At 40.2% G+C, this 20,828-nt stretch overlaps 2 protein-coding genes across 2 annotated transcripts; both read right to left on the bottom strand.

Moving 5' to 3' along the window:
* Positions 1-7,324: 7,324 nt before the first annotated feature.
* Positions 7,325-8,032, bottom strand: LOC122301687. Its single transcript, XM_043113082.1, has one exon. The coding sequence runs from the start codon at positions 8,030-8,032 to the stop codon at positions 7,325-7,327; it is 708 nt and encodes a 235-aa protein (XP_042969016.1).
* Positions 8,033-13,841: 5,809 nt separating this feature from the next.
* On the bottom strand, positions 13,842-15,453 carry LOC122301686 (ATP synthase subunit alpha, mitochondrial). Its single transcript, XM_043113081.1, is given in 6 exon segments — positions 13,842-13,973; positions 13,975-14,058; positions 14,060-14,283; positions 14,926-14,957; positions 14,959-15,033; positions 15,035-15,453. Coding segments are annotated over 6 exon segments (966 nt in total).
* Between the last annotated feature and the right edge of the window lie 5,375 nt (positions 15,454-20,828).

The raw sequence follows: 20,828 nt of genomic DNA, 5'->3' as shown, positions 1-20,828 counted from the left end.
TTGAGAGAATTTGATGGCATCTCTAGTCATTGTTACAAATTCATAAATATCCTGTAAGCCATCCATCATAACCAAACTATATATAAGGGCAGCATATTGCATTTAAAGAAACTTACCATCCAATATGGTACAATCATTATCCTTTATTCTCCTTCACATGTAATCAACAACAACAACATTAGAGGAGGTATTATCAACTGTGATAGTCAAAATCTTATCAATATCTCATTCATGTAATCTCAAGTCTAACACCCTCTTAATAGTTTTGCCCCTATGGTAAGGAAATTGGCAAAACTTTAGTATTTTTTTATGCAATGTCCAATTGCAATCAATAAAATGTGGGGTAATGCACTTGTAATTCATATTTTGCATTGATGTCCAAGTATCGGTGGTAAGACAAATTCTTTGACCATCCAAAAACTCCAAATTAGCTATAAACTCAATAAACCCATCGTGCTCCACAAGCCTAAAAGGCAATTCACAGCTAAGAAAAACCTTAATGGTTGACACCCTAAGTTGTTTTGCATCACACTTCATTAGTCCTTGTGGGCTACACACTTTTCCCTCCACATCCATCTTAGCAATCAAAGTTTGACCTTTTTCAACTCCTTTAACTCTCAGAAGAGAGGTTTCACATGTATATTGGAGATAGTGCGCCATGGATAAAATGTCATCTTTGTAGTGGCAATTGAATAATTTAGCACAATAATTGCATTGAGCTTTTGGGATATCATGGTCAATAGATTCCACTCTAGTAAAGTGTTTTCATACCACCGATTGATTGCAAAGAAGTTTTTTGGATTTCTTGGGTAAATGTGGGGTGAAATGGGTAAGGTGTTGTGCATATGTAAATGAATGAGTTCAAAGACTCCCATGCTCCTCTACATCCATTGGAATAGAAGAGTAGTCACCACCAAACCCTTGGGTTGTACCAACATTACAACTCATAGTATTTTCTTCCATCTGCTAAAATGCACTTGGGTTGCTGTTAAAATGGAGTTACAAACTTACAAGTTACAATTAGACCAAAGAAAAGTAGGAAATAAAAATACAAGCATGATAGATTAGTAAAGTGGGCTGACCACCACCATATATTATGACAAATAATAATTAAAAAAAGAACATACAAGTTTTTACAATAAAGACAGCAACAAAACAAATAATTTGAGCAATATGAAAGATTGGCAAAGTCCATATATTATGGCAAATAATAATTAAAAAAAAAAAGAACATACAAGTTTTTAAGATAAAGACAACAACAAAACCAATATTTTGGGTAATATGACAGATTGGCAAAGTGAGCTGATCACCACCATATATTATGGCAAATAATAATTAAAAAAATATACAAGTTTTAAAGATAAAGACAGCAACAAAACCAATATTTAGTCTTGATCGCTCGATTATAATCTTTAGTTGGTTTGCAAACTCTAAAATGCTTTTCTAAATGTTAATTTTTTCATAGGGACAATCTCATCATCTTTGTTTAGGTCCAAATAGCTACAATATCTAGATTTGTGGACAAGTAATTTAGATGGACAATCTCTTTCTCTAGCTAGCAAACCCCAATATTCACTTCTAAATGGTAACTTTTTCACAGGTTTCATCCCATTCACCCGTTCAATTGCAAAAGCTTGCAAAGTTTGGATTTAGGAACTAATAATTTCAGAGAAGGTGTGCCCTTGGAAATTGGAAACTTAATCGTACTTTTAGATTTAGGCCTTTCCAACAACAATTTTGATGGTATGTGGAGAGTATAAAATATCCCAGGCCCAATATGATCTTCCAAGCCCAGCCCAAGGGTGGGTTCTCATTAGGAGAAAAGGGATAGCATAGCAAAGTAGGGGAAAAAAGGTTGGAAAAAATTAAAGGGTGTCATGATGAAAACAGGAGATGTGAAATAAAGGAAATGAGATATGACATAAAGGAGAGGGGATATGACATAAATAAAATATGGACAACAATAAAAGAAAGGGACCAGACAACTTCAAGGGGGGCTTCTTCCAGACTTTAACTTGTACTGCTTCTTCAACTTCTTCAACCTAGCGACGGGAGCTCCAGATAGAAGATCTCCATCAGAAAATAGATCTTTGATCTCCATTATACAATGAGGATGAGAGACTGTAAAATAATCATATTATAGTGGATTCACTCTCCCAAAAAAAAAATGGACGTAAGCATTATGCTGAACCACGTCAATTTGTGTGCTTCATTTTTTTTTTTCGTATATTTATTTTCTCTTCATCACTATGGATGTGCCTATAGGTATCATATAGACTCATCGGACTGCCACCGGGGGCACAAATCTCAACCATCGAGGCCCAAATCGTCGTAGTGGAAGTGGCCGGGCCAAGGACGATTTTTCGGTGTCATCTCTGGGAATTAACAGTTTGCGCCATCTAAGGGATTTGCTCTACTTTCTACACCAAAAGTGGGAGAAGGACAATTTTTCAGTACGCTAAATAATCTTTGAATGAGTAGACAAAATTTTCCTACCTAAGTATCATCAGTCTTCTGATTTTTAATTTTATAAACAACACTGTTACCAAAAGTGGGCAAGCAAATCTTTCCTTGAGTAGGCGGTTAGGTACATTGCAGTTCCATACACCCAGTGATAAGGCCAGGAACCTAAACTCCCTCGCCACTTTAGATGTAAGTGCTCACTACTCGGTGTACTTTAGATGCACTATGCACTTAAATGCTTGGTACAAATACTGTGCAAGTAAATACATTGGGTGCATGCACATATGCAGCAAGCAAACACTGTAGTGCCTACTAACCAAGGACGTCACAACTGTGCATGGCACGCATAGTGCCATGCACAACACGGGTGCACACTGCAGAGGAACGAGAGGCTCGTTGCAGCACATCCGAGTCAAGTAAACTTGTTGGCAGCCACCATGTGGGCCACCGAAGTTTTCTATCTTCGACTGGAGAACCACTATCCATGGAAGTTGAGCAAGTGTCGGCTAGTAGGTGCACATCACCTTTTACCCGAGTTGTCCCTCACCCACTGTCCATAGGGCCGTCAGCACTTTTTGTGATGGCCGTGGAGGTTCTCGGCTTTGAAGGTTGTGCACATTGTGCACAATGGCAACAGGTACACGTTTTCATGCACTTGACAGGAGCCCATCTCCTAATGGCTCCTGTGGGATGGTGGTTGCTAGCCAGCCATTACTAGAACTAGTAGCGATCTCTATCGCAGGAAAGGTGCTTTAGGGCAGGGCCAATCGCTCTCGATCGGTAAGTGGGCAGCCCTCCTGCCTTTCACCTACCATCACCTTACATGTCCCATGCACACTAGCAAGCTTGCTTAGCACCACCTCTCCCAGCCCCCTGCCATGGCTATGCAATCTCGGTCCCTCGATGAACAAGCCAACCATAGGGTGCCTTAGCCTAGCACAAGCACAAGCATCTCAGCCACTCGAGTGGAGGGGACCTCTTACTTTGCTAGCAATGCCATCTTGGCCACCCCGTTCGACCTCATAGACTCAATTACTCTACCAAAAGAATTTAGTAGACAGCCACCATCTCAGCCATGTGTAGGTGGGCAGCCACCATCCTTGCCATGTACAAACGACTAGCTAATGCCATGCACTGGCAAACAACACCAGGCACCAGCAGCCAACAACGTGCTCGGTCCACCCATCACAACCACACTCTACTCGGATTCAAGCATCACGACCTCACCCTCTAGGAGTCACTCCCTAGACCTAATAATAGAGTTTCTCAGTTGCGAACATCCCACCATGCACATAGGTGGACCCACCATAGACATAGGTGGACACATCATGTAAAAAAGTCAGTTCAACCCCTTTTCTTGGCCACAACACTCTAGGCCACTATGGGTTATCTAGAAACTAGCTCCTCGACCACGTCTTCATGGGTCTCACAAGTGCTTCATCCAATGGATAGTGCCTCAGCCATGAGAGGTGCACTCTCAGCTATTCAGTCATGAGCTATCGAGTCACCACCTTTCCTCAACATAAGAGTAGGCAATGGAAAAATTTAGACAAGGAGGAATAAAAAATGACGACTTCATCACTCCCATATTATCTCCCCCAAACTTGCTACTTAAATTTCATTTAAAAAGTAAAGTTCATTTTTGGAGTCTCACTTCACCAAACTCCTTCAGGTTCCACAGGACTCCCAGTATCAGCACACCCTTATAATGTGGGACATTGGACACACCACTCTACTCAGTATCGTGGGCACCCTGGACCTTTGTCATCGCTAAAACATGGCTACACACAGCCTTGCTGGCATGCCTCAAACATTTGCCACACTCTGGCAAGATGATTTAGGTTTGAAAATCTCACACTTGTGATTGGGGATTATCTATGCTAACCAATTTGGCTTTTGTAGTATGGACAAGCATCTCCTCCATTACCTTCTCGTTGAGAGTCAACAGGAGGGTCCATCCTTTCGACTACCCAACCTCCCTCATGGTGAATCGCAAGTCCAGCCTCTTGGTTGCCTAACTACGTACTTTTTCCATGAGTGTGAACAAGTAGGTCTAGCCTTTCGACTACCTAACCTCCCTTATTGTGAATTATGGGTCCAACCTCTCAGTTGCCTGACTACTTACCATCCCCACGAGCCTCAACAGGCATGTCGAACCTTTCAACTGCCCAACCTCCCTCATGCCAAAGAATAAGTCTAGCCTCTTGGTTGCTCGGCTACTTTAACTTCCCATTTGGGTCAATAGGTGAGTCTAGTCTTATGGCAGCTTGAACTGCCTCAGAATGAAGCACTGATCTAGTCTTTTAGTCGCTCGACATTACTCCCAGGACAACATCTTCTCTAAGCAAACGCTGATTGTTTATGCTTGTGCCATAACCGCAACTAGCGGGATATCTTCTGGAAGGAGCCTCCAAGCTCCACAACTGGCTCGGGCGGGGTACCTTTGAGAATGAGTTGATGAACTTAGCAATTGCCTAAGGTGGACCCAGGGGGGAATAGGCTCCTTAACCACTTAGTGCGAATTACTACAAACAAACTGTAACACTAACAACAAAATAGGAACATCAATAGTGACTTACATTAAAAGGGAAAAGTCCACCAACACCATCAAAAATAAAAATGTTGGAAGGATAAACACTCTCTACTAAAGACAAATGTTCATGTAAATGAACTCAGAGCCAACTCTTACCTTCCCCGTGAGAGTCAACAGGCAGGTCCAAACTTTCGACTACTTGACCTCCCTCATGGCAAAATGCATGTCCTGCCTCTCGGCTACCCGACTACTTAATCTTCCAATTAAGAATCAATAGGTGGGTCCAACCATTCAACTGCCTAACCTCCCTCATGACGAAGCATGGGTCTAGCCTCTCGATAGCTTGATTACTTTACCTTCCAATTAAAGGTCAACAAGCAGGACTAGCCTCATGGCTGCCAGACCTGCCTCTTGATAAAGCGTGGTTCCAGTCTTTTGGAACCTCAACCTGCCTCATGATGAAGTGTGGGTCAAGTCTTTCAACTACCCAACTTTATGACTTCCTTCATGATGAGTCAACAGGCATGAAAGGTCAGGGACCACCTATCCTACTAGGAGTCCAATAGGTGGGCAATTCCCTTGACTGCCCGACCCCACCTATCATGCCGTAAAGGTAGGAAAGGCCAGAGACAGTCTGACCTTCCATGTGACCAATAGGAGGGAAAGTTACTTGATTGCCCAACCTCTCTCATGCACAAAATTTAAGCCTTGTGCTCGCACCTAATGTAGTCGAGTTCGCCTTCCCCTTATCTCACAAGGCCCAGCTTCACACTTGTACCTAATTCGGTCAAGTACGCCTCTCATTTATCTCTCAAAGGCGATCCTCACCCTTGTACCTAATGTGGTCCAGTACACCCTCTTATCTTGCCAAGCTAAGCTTCACACTCACACTATATGCAGTTGAGCCCATCTCCTGCGAAAGCTTAGCTCCGTGCTCCCACCTAATGCAATCGAGCCCATCTCTCACCAAAGTCGCGCTTACACTCTATGCAGTAGAGGATGCCTCCTACCAAAGCTGAGTTTTATGCCTGCACCATATCTAATCTAGTACGTCTCTCGCCTAGCCTCACACTCAAAATTTTTATCACTCAGCGCAAGCGAAATAGATAACCAGGGACCTATTCCAGGATTTATTTTTATATGGACTAACCCTGTCGCATATTTTATCTTAAAGATACTCAAGGCCTTCTTTTGGAGAAAATTTAGCTTAAGAATCGTGGGCAACTAGAGAGGGTAAAATATCCCAAGCCCAATATGGCCTTCCCAGCCCAGCCAAAGGGTGGGGTTCTCATTAGGAGAAAAGGGATAGCAGAGTAAAGGAGGGGACAAAAGGCTAGGGGAAAGAAAGGATGTTAGAAGGAAAAGAGGATATGTGACATAAATGAGAGGAGATATGACATAAAGGAAGGATGAGCAAAGGATAAAAGAAAAGGACCAGACGATTTCAATGGGGCTTATTCCAGACCGCTACTTGGACTTCTCCTTCAGCTTCTTCAACTTGGCGACGGGAGCTCTAAAGAGAAGATCTCCATTAGAAAATAGATCTTTAATCTCCATTGTACACTAAAGATGAGAGACAATGAAAGACTGTAAAACAATTATATTATAGTTGATCCCCCCCACCCAAATGATCCGTGGAGGTAGGCATTATTTCAAACCATGTAAATCTATGTTTCTCCATCTCTTTTATTCTCTCTAGATTTATTTCCTATTCATTACCATGGATGTACATACAGATGTTGTATAGTAGCATTGGACTATCGCCAAGGGCTCCAAACCACACCAATCAAGGCCCAAATTGTCTTAGTGGGACAGGAATGACTCTTTCTCCCTTCTGGCTTGCTGTGGGATTTTTATTTTTTAAATTGGAAACTAATTTCATGGATTATGCTGAAACCAACTTAGAGATTACAATGGATTGAATGCACACAGGGCACTCTTCAATGTCATATACATCCTCTTCTAATTGTAAGGCAGATTTAGCTAGCTTATGAGATGCTTGGTTGCCTTCTCGATAGATATGTGATGCTTTCCAATTTCCACAGCTTGATAGTATGATCTTTGCATCTTCTACTAAGAGACCTCCTAGACTCCAGTTCCTTTCTACTCCCTGCAATAGGTTGATGACTTGCAGTGAGTCCCTTTCTAGGTGGAGCTTTTTGAGGCATAGTTCTTTGCAAAAAGTGGTTGCTACTACTAAACCATAGGATTTTGCTTCCAGTGCTCTCCCTGCTAAAGGTCTTCTTGCTCTTAGTGCTCCAATAACGTGGCCTTGGTGCTTTTTATCAAGAACTCCCAACCCCAATATACCTGTTTTTGTATTTAGGGCTACATCCCAGTTGACCTTGTATGTTCCTCTAGTTGCTTCTTCCATGACAGGACTTTCTGGTGATCATGCTGTTGGTGATCCCTTTGGGAGCCGTTTGCATCTTTGTAGCTAAGGACATCTGCTTTGGCTCCTTGTATAATGTTATTTGGATGTTTAAAACCCTTACCATGCATGAGATCATCTCTCCTGGACCATATGCCTCTCATCATGACAGCACACTCCTCGAGTTCATATTTATCCAGCTTTTGGTTTAGCTTTGACCACACATTGAGAAATAGGTCATTTTGGAAAGACATCTTTTGGGTCTTGATACATCCCTGGTTCCACACATCCTTTGCTGTAGTACAAACCCATAGTGCATGACCAGATGTTTCGGGCTCTAGCTTGCAAATAGGGCATTTACTATCTTCAGTTATTATACTTTTCAAATTGGCTAGGGTAGGTAATGCTTCTTTGCATGCTCTCCATATGAAATGCTTGACTGTAGGAGCCACTTTCATTGACCATAGCCTTTTCCACATCCCTATTTCCAACCATTTTTGTGAATTCTCCCCCAGTTCTTCTGCCTCTAGTTGCTTTTGGTGGTGGTATCCACTCTTTACAGAATATAGGCCATTGTTTGTCAGGTGCCAAGTAAGTCTATCCTCCCTGCCTCTGGCACTGATTGGTATGGATGTAATGGCCTTGATTTTCTCTTCTGAAAACATTTCCTTTAGGATATTTTCATTCCACCTCCTCAGTCCTGGTTGAAACAAATCACATACTCTTTCACACCAGCAGTCATGTTCTCTAGGAGAACTCACTTGGAAATGAGGCAGGAATGGAATCCACTTTGCAGTCCAGATGTTGATGCTATGCCTATCACCCACTCTTTACATGAGGCCTAATTTGAGTGTTTGCAATCCAGCCATGATGCTTCTCCATACAAAAGAGGGACCAGCTCTTGTTTTAGCATCCAAAAATTCCCTTACAAAGAAGTACTTCTGTTTTAATACTCTTTATTAGTTATGGAATTAGGTAGTAGAAACATGCCCATTGAATAAAGTGGGATGGCTTGGAGCACTGTTTTAAGTAGTGTTTCTTTGCATGCTGAGGAAAGCAGGTTGGTTTTCTAGTTGACAATCCGTGACCAAGTTCTGTCTATAAGGGAATGGAAAGTTCTAACTTTAGTTGTACCCAACATAGCTGGTAAACCGAGGTATTTCTCAAAATTCCCAGTGGATTTCATTCCAATCTATTGTAGCACATGGTCCTACATCTCTTGCTTAGTGTTCTTGCTGAAGAAAACTGAAGATTTGTCTCTATTAAGTACTTGTCTCGATGCCTACTCATAGGTGTCCAAAATGGCCATGATATTTGAGAGTTCCAGTAAGGATGCTTGGCAGAACAGTAAACTGTCATCTGCAAAGAATAGATGACTCACTTTTGTAGATCCTTTACCAATTGGTACATTAGAGATGTCCCCCCTCTCTTCAGCTTGGTGTAGTAGAGCTGATAGTGCTTCAACATAGAGAATAAATATGTATGGCGATATTGGGTCTCCTTGGCGAATTCCTCTAGTAGGCTTAAAATGCTGCTGAGGCTCTTCATTAACTAGTATTGAGTAGGAGATAGAATTAAGGCACTCCTAGACCAATTGGATCCACAGAGGGGGGAAGCCTAGCTTAGTCATTACAGCTTTCACAAATACCCATTACACCCTATCATAAGCCTTGCTCATGTCTAGTTTGAGGGCCAGATATCCTTTCTTTCCTTTGATTCTTGTGTTCATCGAGCGAAGAACCTCATATGCTACGAGTGTGTTGTCCGAGATGAGCCTTCCAGGAACAAAGGAACTTTGATTAACAAAAACCAGCTAAGGTAGGATCAACGTCATTCTGTTGGCTAGTGTTTTTTAGACTACTTTATAAAGCACATTGCACAGGCTTATGGGCCTGTATTCAATTACCTTCCTTGAATTTTTGACCTTTGGTATGAGGGTAATGTACGTGTCATTTACTTCCTTTAGATATCAATTGTGGTTCAGAACTTGGAGAGCAAAACAACACACTTCTTTCCCTACCAGTTCCCAATTTTTCTGATAGAATTGTGCAAGAAACCCATCAGGGCCTAGTGACCCTAGTGGGTTCATTTGGAATAAGGCCATTCTTACTTCATCCTTTGCAAAAGGTCTACTCAACTGTAACTTCATTTCAACTATGATTTTTAGTTGAAGGATAGACAAGCAAGTCTTAATGTTAGTAGGCAGTGGAGAGTTGAATAAGGATGAGAAAAAACATGTGAATGTTGAACCAATCTCCTCTTACTCCATGACTATGTTTCCTTGTGGGCCAGTTATGAACTTAATTGTGTTAATCTTCCTTCTATGAGTAGCTTGCATGTGGAAGTAGCTAGTATTTTTGTCTCCATTTTTTAGCTAGTGTTGTTTTGCCTGTTGCTTCCATTTTAAGTCATTTTCCTCAAGGATTGACTCAGCTTTCCTTTGCAAGTCCTGCATTTGATCTATTTGAGTCCCATCTCCTGCATCTTGGAGGTGGCTTATTTTGGCCCAGATTTGATTAAGTCCCTGGTTGTCCTTCTGGTTGCTAGTTGTTTTCCACTTTGTGAGTCCCTTTTGATAGGATTCTACTCTCTTTCTCATGGACTCAACAAGATTGCTTCCCATTACATTCTTGTTCTATTATGCTTCTATCACTGCGCCACTATCTTCTCTGATTTCCCATGCTGCTTCATACCTGAATATGTTCAGTCTCCCCCTTCCTTTCTTAATCTGAACTGGTAAAATTACATGGAGTGGGGAGTGTTCTGACTTCACTACTGCTAGTACATTACAAATTGCTGAGTTGAAATCCAGCAAAGGTTTGTTTGCCATTGCCCTATCTAATTTTTCCTTTGTGTACCCTTCACCTCTTCTGTTATTAGACCAGAGAAACTTTGCCCTACACACGGTATGTCTGATTTCACACTGTTCTAGTACCATTCTAAACTTTTCAATCTATTTATAGGTTCTACTTGGGCCACCAACCTTTTCTTTCTGGTGTAAAATCTCATTAGAATCCCTTGCACATAGCCAGGGAATGTTTGGATCAGGTTTAAGCATCTTGAGGAGTTCCCAGCTGCCATCTCTTTTCCTTTTATCAGGGTGTCCATAGAAACCCGTGAATAACCAAGGACTGGTTGAGTCATTTCCAGTGATCATTGTGCTAATGTGCCATCTTGTATAGTTAAGTATTTGACCTTCCATTCATCCTTCCATAGTAATGCAATGCCACCACTAATCCCCACACTTTCCACATCAAAACATGCATCAAATTGTATGGACCTCCTAACTCCCTCCATTCTATTTTTGTTGCATTTAGTTTCTAACAGGAAAACTAGTTTGGGGAACTTCTCCTTAGTTAGTTTCCTAAGGATACAAATTGATCGGGAGTTCCCAAGCCCTCAACAATTCCATATTAATAGACTCATTGGGGTGGGCAATGCTGGGAACCAACCACTAGCTTTTGCTTTTGGGACTTAGAAGCTTGAGCACTATTTTTTGTTCCTTTATGTTATGGGGCCACCTCTTTTTCTCCTCTTAAGGATCTCTTTTTGGGGCCCTTCTGGTCTTGGAGGTTGGTGACCTCTTGTAGGGTAGTAGGTGGACTTATTTCTCCCCTTGCATTTCTTTTCCATTTGCCCCCTTTAGGTTTCTCATCTTGGTCATTGCTTGTCCTATTAGGGGCCTTTTCTGTCATAGAGGTGTTGGGATTTTGCAAAAGGGCGTGTGCACTTGTGTGGTCCTCAGTAATCTCAATGAGTCTTTTTCCCCCCCTTGACTGGTTGTTTTGGTATTACTGGTAGGTAGAGACACCTCTAGTTTAGTTCTACACCCCCCCCCCCCTTAAATCTCTGCTCTGATCCAACTCCATCATACAGATTGAGACGTTGTGAGTACTCAGCCTAGGTTCTTGAAAAGAGTTATCCTTTTCATGCTGCCCCACCATCTTTGCATCACTATAAGTTTGTCCCTTAGTATAGTCGTCCCATGTCCAGGGGGGTTTTTTAGATACTAGGGCATTGTGTTCCTCTTCCACCAAGGTCACTTTAGCAGGTTTGTCTGTAGTTGCTTCCACTGGTTTTGGTTTCTCATAATTACTTTGTGCATCCCCCACCTTTTCATTAGATCTGACCTCCTTTATTCCTTTATGATTCCATCTCCCCTTATCTCCATTGTCATCCCTGAATGCAGGTTTCTGGTTTCTCATTTCCTTGCTTGCCTGACTACCTCCATGCTTCCTACTATCAAATATGGACAAATTCATAGACTGGGCCCTAAGCCATGAGCCATATTGATATTGTTTTTCCTCTTACTGTGACTCAAAACGTGGTCTAGAGCATGTTTTTCCTTTATGATATAAAACACCACAATGAAAGCAAAAGCTTTGCAGACGTTCGTATTTAAACAATATCCAGTACCTTTGTCCAGCGAAGTCCAGCCATTTGCCTCTTAGGAGAGGTTTGTTTAGGTCAATGGCAGCTCTAACACATAGACATATTCCCCACACCGATCCATCTGAGTTTGCATCTACCCGTATTACATGTCCAAGGCATGAGCCTAGTTTTTCTCCTATACGAAGTTCATGGTAGTTAGAGGGAGATTATGACCACCCAAAATGGCTCATAACGAAACTGAGTAGCATTTATGGACGTTTTCTCATCAACTTCTTGGAGGGTCAGTAGGTTTTTGTCAAAACACCATGGTCTTCCACTTAGTACTTTTTCTTTGTCTTGCATTCTTTGAAATTCTATCAGGAAACATTGGTCATTTAAGTCTTTGAATCGCACCCAACCTTCTAGGCTCTAGATCTGGGCCATTGTTGTTCTGAATGCTTCATTGTTTACGGCTTTCTCGAAGAGGACTCAGCCAATAACACATGCATTTCCTCGAGTAGTTGTGGTTCGTGAGCCAACAGCTTGGATCTGAATAACTGTCGTTTCTTCGTGCGATAGATGGAGGCGATCCCATCGGTTTGTTAATTCCTCTTCGACCATTGTTGAGAGGAGAGAGAGTAAAACAAGCACAAGTTACTATCTCACAACCAGTGAGACCACGCCGGATGTTGTACAACAACGGCACCAAAACCCTACTATGCCGAGAGAGAGAGAGAGAGAGAGAGAGAGAGAGAGAGAGAGAGAGAGAGAGAGAGAGAGAGAGAGAGAGAGAGAGAGAGAGAGAGAGAGAGAGAGAGAGAGAGAGAGAACCCTGCTGTTGGATTTTTGGGCATTAATAATATGCATGCTTAGTCTTGTTTTAGTGAATTACATTTTTAATTCTATAAACAAACCCAATTTTTTTTTTCTAAATAGTAAATACTAATTATTTCACACATACTATCCCATCTTCTTTGTTCAAGTGCAAATGGCTCCAAACTTTCAATTTGTGTTTTCTCATTTTATTAGAACCCCAACGATACCCAAAAAAAAAAAAAAAACTCATAGTTTGCCCAAACGCCAATCATACATGCATAACATCCAATTTAGATTCCAACAGCCCAATCTAGTTTAACCAATTTTGCAATTGGCAAGACAAAACCTGGGAAGAAAAATGCTAGCATTGAAAACCCTCAACTACTGTAGCAAAATATAATCTATTTTGGAAAGAAATTGAAGTTTGAGAACAAAATAATAGGCAGCATAGAGAACAAAACAAACCCAAATCAAAATAAAATACAAAGAATAAACCAAGCTAGAATAAAAAGGTTATACAACATCTACCAATCCAACACTCTTTGAATAGAAGCTAAGGGATATATAAGAATCCATCAATTATAAAAGTTCCAACAGAGAGAGAGAGAGAGAGAGAGAGAGAGAGAGAGAGAGAGAGAGAGAGAGAGAGAGAGAGAGAGAGAGAGAGAGAGAAACTAACTTCAGTTCTTGATGTTGATGATGGAGCAACATAGAGTGATGAAGATGATGACCACAAGGCAATGGAGCTTTGATCGGTAGAGGAAGAGTTACAAGAACCCATCAATTATAAAAGCTCCAACACACACACACACACACACAGAATGAGTGAGTGAGTGAAATGGACAAAAACTAACCTTAGGTTCTTGAAGTCGACAATGGAGTGATAGAGTGATTGGCCATGAGGCAACAAAACTTCCATCAACAAAAAAAGAGTGCCAGGAGGCTAGGGTTTTTGTGAGAGAGAGAGAGAGAGAGAGAGAGAGAGAGAGAGAGAGAGAGAGAGAGAGAGAGAGAGAGAGGCTAGTGTTTCAGGGTAACTCATTTTAACTCTTAGCCAAAAACAATGTCGTTTTGGTTTTGATACAGGATCAATTTTTAAAAAAAATCCAGGATTTGGGTTTTAAACCTATAACCCATGTTACATAATCGTACTTGGCTAGGTTAAAGTCGGGAAGGGTGATCCAATTTTTGGACCAAGTATAATATGGGTTGGAAATAGCAACTAAAACCCAGTTATTCTAGGCCAGACCATGAGAAAACCCAGCTCGGATGAACAATCTTAGCTGCTTATTGAAAGCTATGAAACAAGTTTGTTGTAGTTAAAAATTGGAATTGGAAAAATATTGTGAAGTGGCCGCCTTTGCTCAAGTTAATAGAGATTGCAATAGTGTGAACATAGGCCAATACATCTCTAGTTTTTTATTTCAATGACGGGTAGGACGGTCAAGCTACCTACACCTGGCTGGCCTGATCGTTTAGAGGCTCTTTCCAAGAGATGAGACAGAATGTAAATAGAAAACATCATTTGCGAAAGCCTCACGGCCTGATGGTCGGCATAACAATAATGAAATTTGTCGATATGCCACTACTTGTTTACTATGATCATCATAGATTATTAATGCATGCATTCCACTATCATGGAAATATTCCCGCATTGCACACCCAGAATATGGGGCCAGAAATTGTAGAGGAGCAGGATCTGAAGCGGTGGCTACTACAAGAATGCAATGTGATACCCCGTATTTACTTGTATTTTTACTGAAGGATTATTTAAATTATTATAATTAGTGATTCTCTTATTTTATTTGACTTTTATTTATTTTATTATGCTCTTTATTTTAAATTAGTTTATTGTTGGATTTTATTATTTTATTTCATTAAGTCATTGCATTTAAATTATTTTATTTAATTCTCTATTTTAAAATTTATTTTTGTTGGATCAGTTTTACGACCTCATGCTGGAAAGGCTGGATCTCATTTATTTTCCCTTTCTTTTCCCTTTTCTCTTTTCTCTTTTCTCTTTTCCTTCTCTTGTTTCTTCCTTTTTCTTTCTTCCTCCTCTGCCTTCCAGCCCATGCGTGACCTCCCCTCTTTCTCTCCATGCTCACCCAGCTACCCCATCCCCATCGTGCACTGCTCGTGGCCACCATCACCCATCTAAACTGATCCCCCTCATGCCGGCAACCTCACCCACCCTAGCCACCGCCCCCATGCCCCATCTTTCTCTCTCTTGGCTGTGTATGGCCCAAGTGGGCTCACATTCATTGCGTCGCCATGCGCCATCGTCCAGTGCCACCACCACCACCATAACTTCCCCTCCCACCAGCGAACATCCTCCACCAATCTTTGAGTTGGGGGCGTCGCATGGAATATTCCAAAGCATTCGCTTCTGAAAGAATTTGAGCTCACAATTAAGCATTTCTATCTAATCGCTACATAGACACATTACAATGTCTCACTCTCAGAGATGGCCCTTGAGGGTTTGCTTTTGGTTTAATATGGCATCAATAGCAATAGCTATATTTCCAGTTTGTCGGTCCCCAATTATACGTCCTCATTGACCACGACCTATAGGAACCAAGTTATCTACTGCTTTTAACCTTGTTTGCATAGGCTCGTGCATAGATTTAAGTTCAATAATCCCAAGGGTTTTCACTTAGACACGTCTTTGTTCGTAATTGCTTAGAGCCCCTCTTCCATCAATAGGTACTCCCAAGGTGTTGACCACATGCCCTAGCATAGCCTTTCCCATAGGAACATCCATAATAGATCCAGTGCACTTGACAAGATCTCTTTCTTTAATAGCAATATCACTACCAAAGACAACAATCCTTACATTCTCATTCTCGAGATTGAAGGTTATTCCTTTCACATTTTTAGATAAAGAGTTGCTTGCCATGCTTGAATGAGAGAAATAGATGGCTAGCGATGTATCACATGTCAATAGCAGTGAACATGACGTCAAGGCTGGATCCCATGATCATGAACCAATCTTACCTGGGATCACAAATCCAAAGTTTGTCTATGAAGAGCAGTTCTAATTATATTCGTGTCCATAATGAATTTTTTTTTTTTTTGTGTAATACTAATTGATAGGGCCTCATTGGTGAGTGTTATAAGATCTTGTACATTGGAACCATAGATATAATTACATATAAATATCAATTACATATATAATATAATGTATTTACATAACGTACCAAACCAATTTCTTGGCTCTGTCTATTTAATTTGTGTTGATTCCAATAATCAAGTCTTAAAAATCAACTTTGAAAAAATCAAGAATTGGCACCTTAGGTATATATATACATTATATATATGTATTTGATATCTATTTATAATCAATATATAAGGTTTCAATGAATGAGATCTTATAGCACTTACCAATGAGGCCCTATCAATTAGTATTACATGGAAGAAATTCATTACAGAGTACACTAATATAATTAGATTTGCTTTTTATAGACAAACTTGGAATTTGAGATCCCAGGTAAGATCAGTTCATGATCATGGCATGAGATCCGGCCTTGGCACCCGTCATGTTCACTAGTGCTAACATATGATCCATTACTAACCATCCGTTTTCTCTCATTCAAGCCTGGCAAGCAACTTTTTTATCTTAAAAAAAAGTGGGCTACAAAATGATATCTCCAGTAAGACACAGGCGGTGATCCCTATCCTTCACTTTATCGGGCGCATGAGAGAGAGAACGAACGAGAGCACTATTGACCGGTACAAAACTGCAAGTGCACAGTATCGTAGTTTTATAGTAAAGTAATAAGAAGAGTATCGTCCTCAGGGATTGGTACCTTACTCTTGCTAAATACCAAAATTATACTAATCTCAATTTTATCTAGAGGAATCGCTAAGGTTTTTGTAGTTGCAAATAAAACTAGATCAACTCAAAGAGAAATAAGCAAAGAAAATAAAACTGATGTTTGAAGATCAAATTCAATAGGGAAGAAAACTTCTAGGAAATCGATTTCACCTAATTCGTCACTATGCTTTTCTCATCCAGCTAACTTAATTTAACTCTCTTTTATTTATTAGCAAATCTCTAATTCATCCAAAAGCCTCTTTCGATAGTCAATTGGAAGCGATTCTAGTTTATCAATTCACACAAGAGTATGCAAATTGAATAATCAAGAACGCAATAAGACCAATGATTTAATCACTACATAGGTTCATACAAGTCTTTCGATCTCTATACTTACCTATGCTGAAATATCCAAGATCTACCCTATGACTCCCTCTTCCGATAGCAAATCACAAGATTAATAATCATCTAATCAATGGCCAGTTAATTAGAAGCATTAAACTCAGAATAAATCAGATAAACAAAGAGAGAATTGCATTAAATTAGCATGGACAAACAAGCATAGTTCGGAATTAGGTTACATCGTTTTCCTAGAAAGAAGAAAATTTAGCTCATGCTAGAATTGGAATTCAACATAAACGAATTCACCATAATTGTTCTGAGAAGATGGGAAGAAGATAATAAACACTGAAAAATCCTCCTTGCAGCCTCAACTGGTCGTCAAAAGCTCAAGGGAACGATTCAACGCTTTTCTCCCGTCCGTACTCGTGTATGAATCCAACGTACGTGCAATAATTTGGAATTCCATCTCCAAAACAAATGATTTGAATCCCTCTAGCTATGTTTTTCTCTCCCAAAGAGTGTTCTCCAGTCAAAACTCGCGGCTCTAGAGTGAAGAATGGCCTTTTATATGGTCCCACGGCGGAAAACCTAAAATCTGTCAAAATACGATGTTCGCTCGAGCGGGGTGTCGAGCGCGCGTCGAGCGTTCGACTCTGCCTGATTTCGCTCGAGCGTCATATCGAGCGCACATCGAGTGTTCGACTCTGCTTGATTTCGCTCGAGCGGCCAATGTCTCCGCTCGAGCGATATTCGTTTTTCAGCAACCTGCTCGAGCTCCCTGTCGAGCGGCAGTCGAGCGTTTGAATCTGCCTGAATTCGCTCGAGCGGCCAAAAGCCTCCGCTCGAGCGAACTTGTAAAATCTGCAATATGAAATTTTGCAAGCCATCAAATACCCCCAAACTTACAACTTTGTTTGTCCTCAAACAAAAAGAAAAACAAATAATAGTTTAGGCAATATCAACTCGACCCCAAAGAGAAGTATCATCACTCACCAAGCTTTTATGAATTTAGATTTCATCTCTAGTATCTTACTCTTTTAACATCAAAGATAGCAAGAAAATCAATCAAAAATTTTGCAATTTGTCAAGCAAGAGTTAGGCGTTTACTTCAACCTAAAGCTAAGACCTTGAGTGTGTGTGTGATATAGTCAATTTAACCTCAAACCACCTGCAAACTCAGATAAAAGTAGAACAACCAAAATCAGAAGAATTCTCTTAAAACTTAACCCCATAAGTCCAATTTTCAGAAATCCTCTCCACTAATGTAGTCAACACCAAAATCAAAGATCAAAAGGTCTTTATTAAGGTTGTAATGATAGGCCACATGGTGAGGGTTAAGAAAGAACTGGATATGGAAAATTAAATCAAACTGGGAAAATACTTAGTGAAAAGAACATTAAAAGAGAAACTCACATGATTCAAATCATAGCTCTTTCTTGGCAATATGCTCATACTTGTGGCATTAAAATTGCTGTAATCACTGATGTAATACCAACACTTCCCTTAACAAAATTTGAGGTAAGTCACTTTCCGCTTGGCGACTTCTTTTTCTTTTCTTTTCTTTTTCTTTTTCCTCTTCTTCTCTCTCTTTTTTTTTTTTTTCTTTTTTATCACTTCCTTTCTTCTTCTTCTTTTTCTTTGATCAAATAGAGCAAACATAATACGTTTCATCATGTAACCAATTTTCTCTGTTAAATTTAACTCTCCACCAAAGTATTTTCTCAAACTATCAATGGTAGATTCATTGTTTTTCAGGCTTAGAGCGGGCATGGTTTATGTAGTTTAAAGAATCAATAAAGGCTCATGAAGGCTCAAGGGGGTTGACTATGGAAACACACCATGTAATGATGGCATGACATTTAGGACGGCTGGGAAAGCTTTTTGGTTATGCCAAAGAAATGCCTAGATCATTTCTCTAATATTTGGTCTCGACTAGGATTTCGCCTCAAGGACCCATCAACGGATTCTAGAGCAAAGCAAAATCGAACCTCCCTCTTTCAATTAATTCAACTTCTTCTCTTCATAAGCAAAATGGAATAAGAGAAAAACGACTATGTGCTCAATTGTGTTCAAGGTCAAAGATTTAAACCAAAGTACCCACAAAACTTCACTTGACATAAAAGAAATTTTTGAAAATTTTTCTCAAAACCATCTTCAATCACAAATTTCAGAGTCATAGAGAATTCAATCTTACTCCAATGCATGCTTGGTAAGAGACTCAAACAACCCATCAACAACCCAAGACTTAGAAAACAAGAGGATCAAATAATTATAGGAGTTTACACCCCCAAACTTAAACTAAACAATGTCCTCATTGTGATGCAAAAGTAAAAAGGATTGAAGAAATAAAGGAACTTCCCTGGTTTCATGGTGAACCTTCCGAGGTTTAAAAATTTTCCAGCTCTTTATTCTTGCTAAATAAACCTGCATCAAAAACCAATTTATTAAAACTTAACTAAATAAAGATGATGAAATAAATGAAAGAAATAAAGATAGATCTATGGGTTGCCTCCCATAAGCGCTTGTTTTAAAGTCTACAGCCAGACTTTTCAATGATCATCAATTAGGATCTCCAAGAGGAATAAATGCATAGTTCCTCTCCATTTGCTCTCCATAGTAGTGCTTCAATCTCTGACCATTAACTCTGAAAATATTCCCAGTCTTGTCCTTCAAATCTACTGCTCCAAAAGAGAAAACTTCATGAATTGTATAAGGACCCGTCCATCTTGATTTCAACTTTCCTGGAAAGAGTTTGAGTCGTGAATTGAAGAGTAAAACTTGTTGTCCTGGAGCAAACTCTCGCCTAAGAATTTGTTTATCATGCCACTTCTTCGTCCTTTCTTTATAGATCTTGGCATTTTCATATGCATCATTCCGGAACTCTTCCATCTCATTCAATTGAAGAAGTCGCTTTTCACCTGCTGCCTTCAAATCAAAGTTAAACTTTTTCACAGCCCAATAAGCTCTATGCTCCAACTCTACAGGAAGATGACATGCTTTTCCAAACACTAATCGGTATGGAGACATCCCGATAGGTGTTTTAAAGGCTGTACGGTATGCCCACAAAGCATCATCAAGCTTCTTCGTCCAATCCTTTCTATTGATTTTGACCGTCTTCTCAAGGATGTTCTTGATCTCTCTATTTTAAATTTCAGCTTGACCATTAGTTTGAGGATGGTAAGCAAGTGCTATCTTGTGCTTCACACCATATTTAGACAGAAGATTCTCAAATAACTTGTTGCAAAAGTGAGTCCCTTCATCACTAATAATAGCTCGTGGAGTGCCAAATCTTGTGAATATGTTCTTGTGCAGAAATTTGAGCACTACCTTTGCATCATTTGTTGTTGTAGCAATTGCTTCCACCCATTTTGACACATAGTCAACTGCTAGCAAGATATAAGCAAAACCAAAAGAAGGAGGAAAAGGCCCCATAAAATCTATTCCCCAAACATCAAACAACTCAACTTCTAAGATACCTTTCAATGGTAACTCATGACGTCTTGAAATATTTCCCATATGTTGGCACCGGTCACAAGTTTTCACCAAAGTGTAACTATCACGAAAAATGGAAGGCCAAAAGAACCCACTTTGAAGTACTTTAGCTGTTGTACGGGTGGCTCCAAAGTGTCCTCCATATGATGAGGAATGACAATGATGGAGGATGTCTTGCATCTCTTCTTCCGGCACACATCTTCTCATGATTTGATCGGGGCATCTTTTGAACAACAAAGGCTCATCCCAAAGATAGTGATTCACATCATGCAAAAATTTCTTACGTTGATGGTAAGTAAGATCAGGTGGTAAAACCTTACAAGCTAGATAATTAACAATATCAGCATACCACGGAAGCTTGATCTCACATGCAAACAACTGCTCATCAGGGAATGCCTCTTGGACCACTGAATCTAGTCTTTCTTCCTCTTGCTCTAACCGAGAGAGATGGTCAGCCACTAAATTTTCACTTCCCTTCTTGTCGTGAATCTCCAAATCAAATTCTTGAATAAGGAGGATCCAACGAATTAGCCTAGGCTTAGCATCCTTCTTGCCAAACAAATAGCGAAGTGCTGCATGATCAGTGAACACTATCACCTTTGTCCCAATGAGGTAGGACCGAA

The sequence above is a fragment of the Carya illinoinensis genome, chromosome 2 (genome assembly GCF_018687715.1).
Source record: "Carya illinoinensis cultivar Pawnee chromosome 2, C.illinoinensisPawnee_v1, whole genome shotgun sequence".
In the NCBI taxonomy this organism is placed as follows: domain Eukaryota; kingdom Viridiplantae; phylum Streptophyta; class Magnoliopsida; order Fagales; family Juglandaceae; genus Carya; species Carya illinoinensis.
Note: the sequence above shows the minus strand (reverse complement) of the source record. Positions and strands in the feature narration are given on the sequence as shown.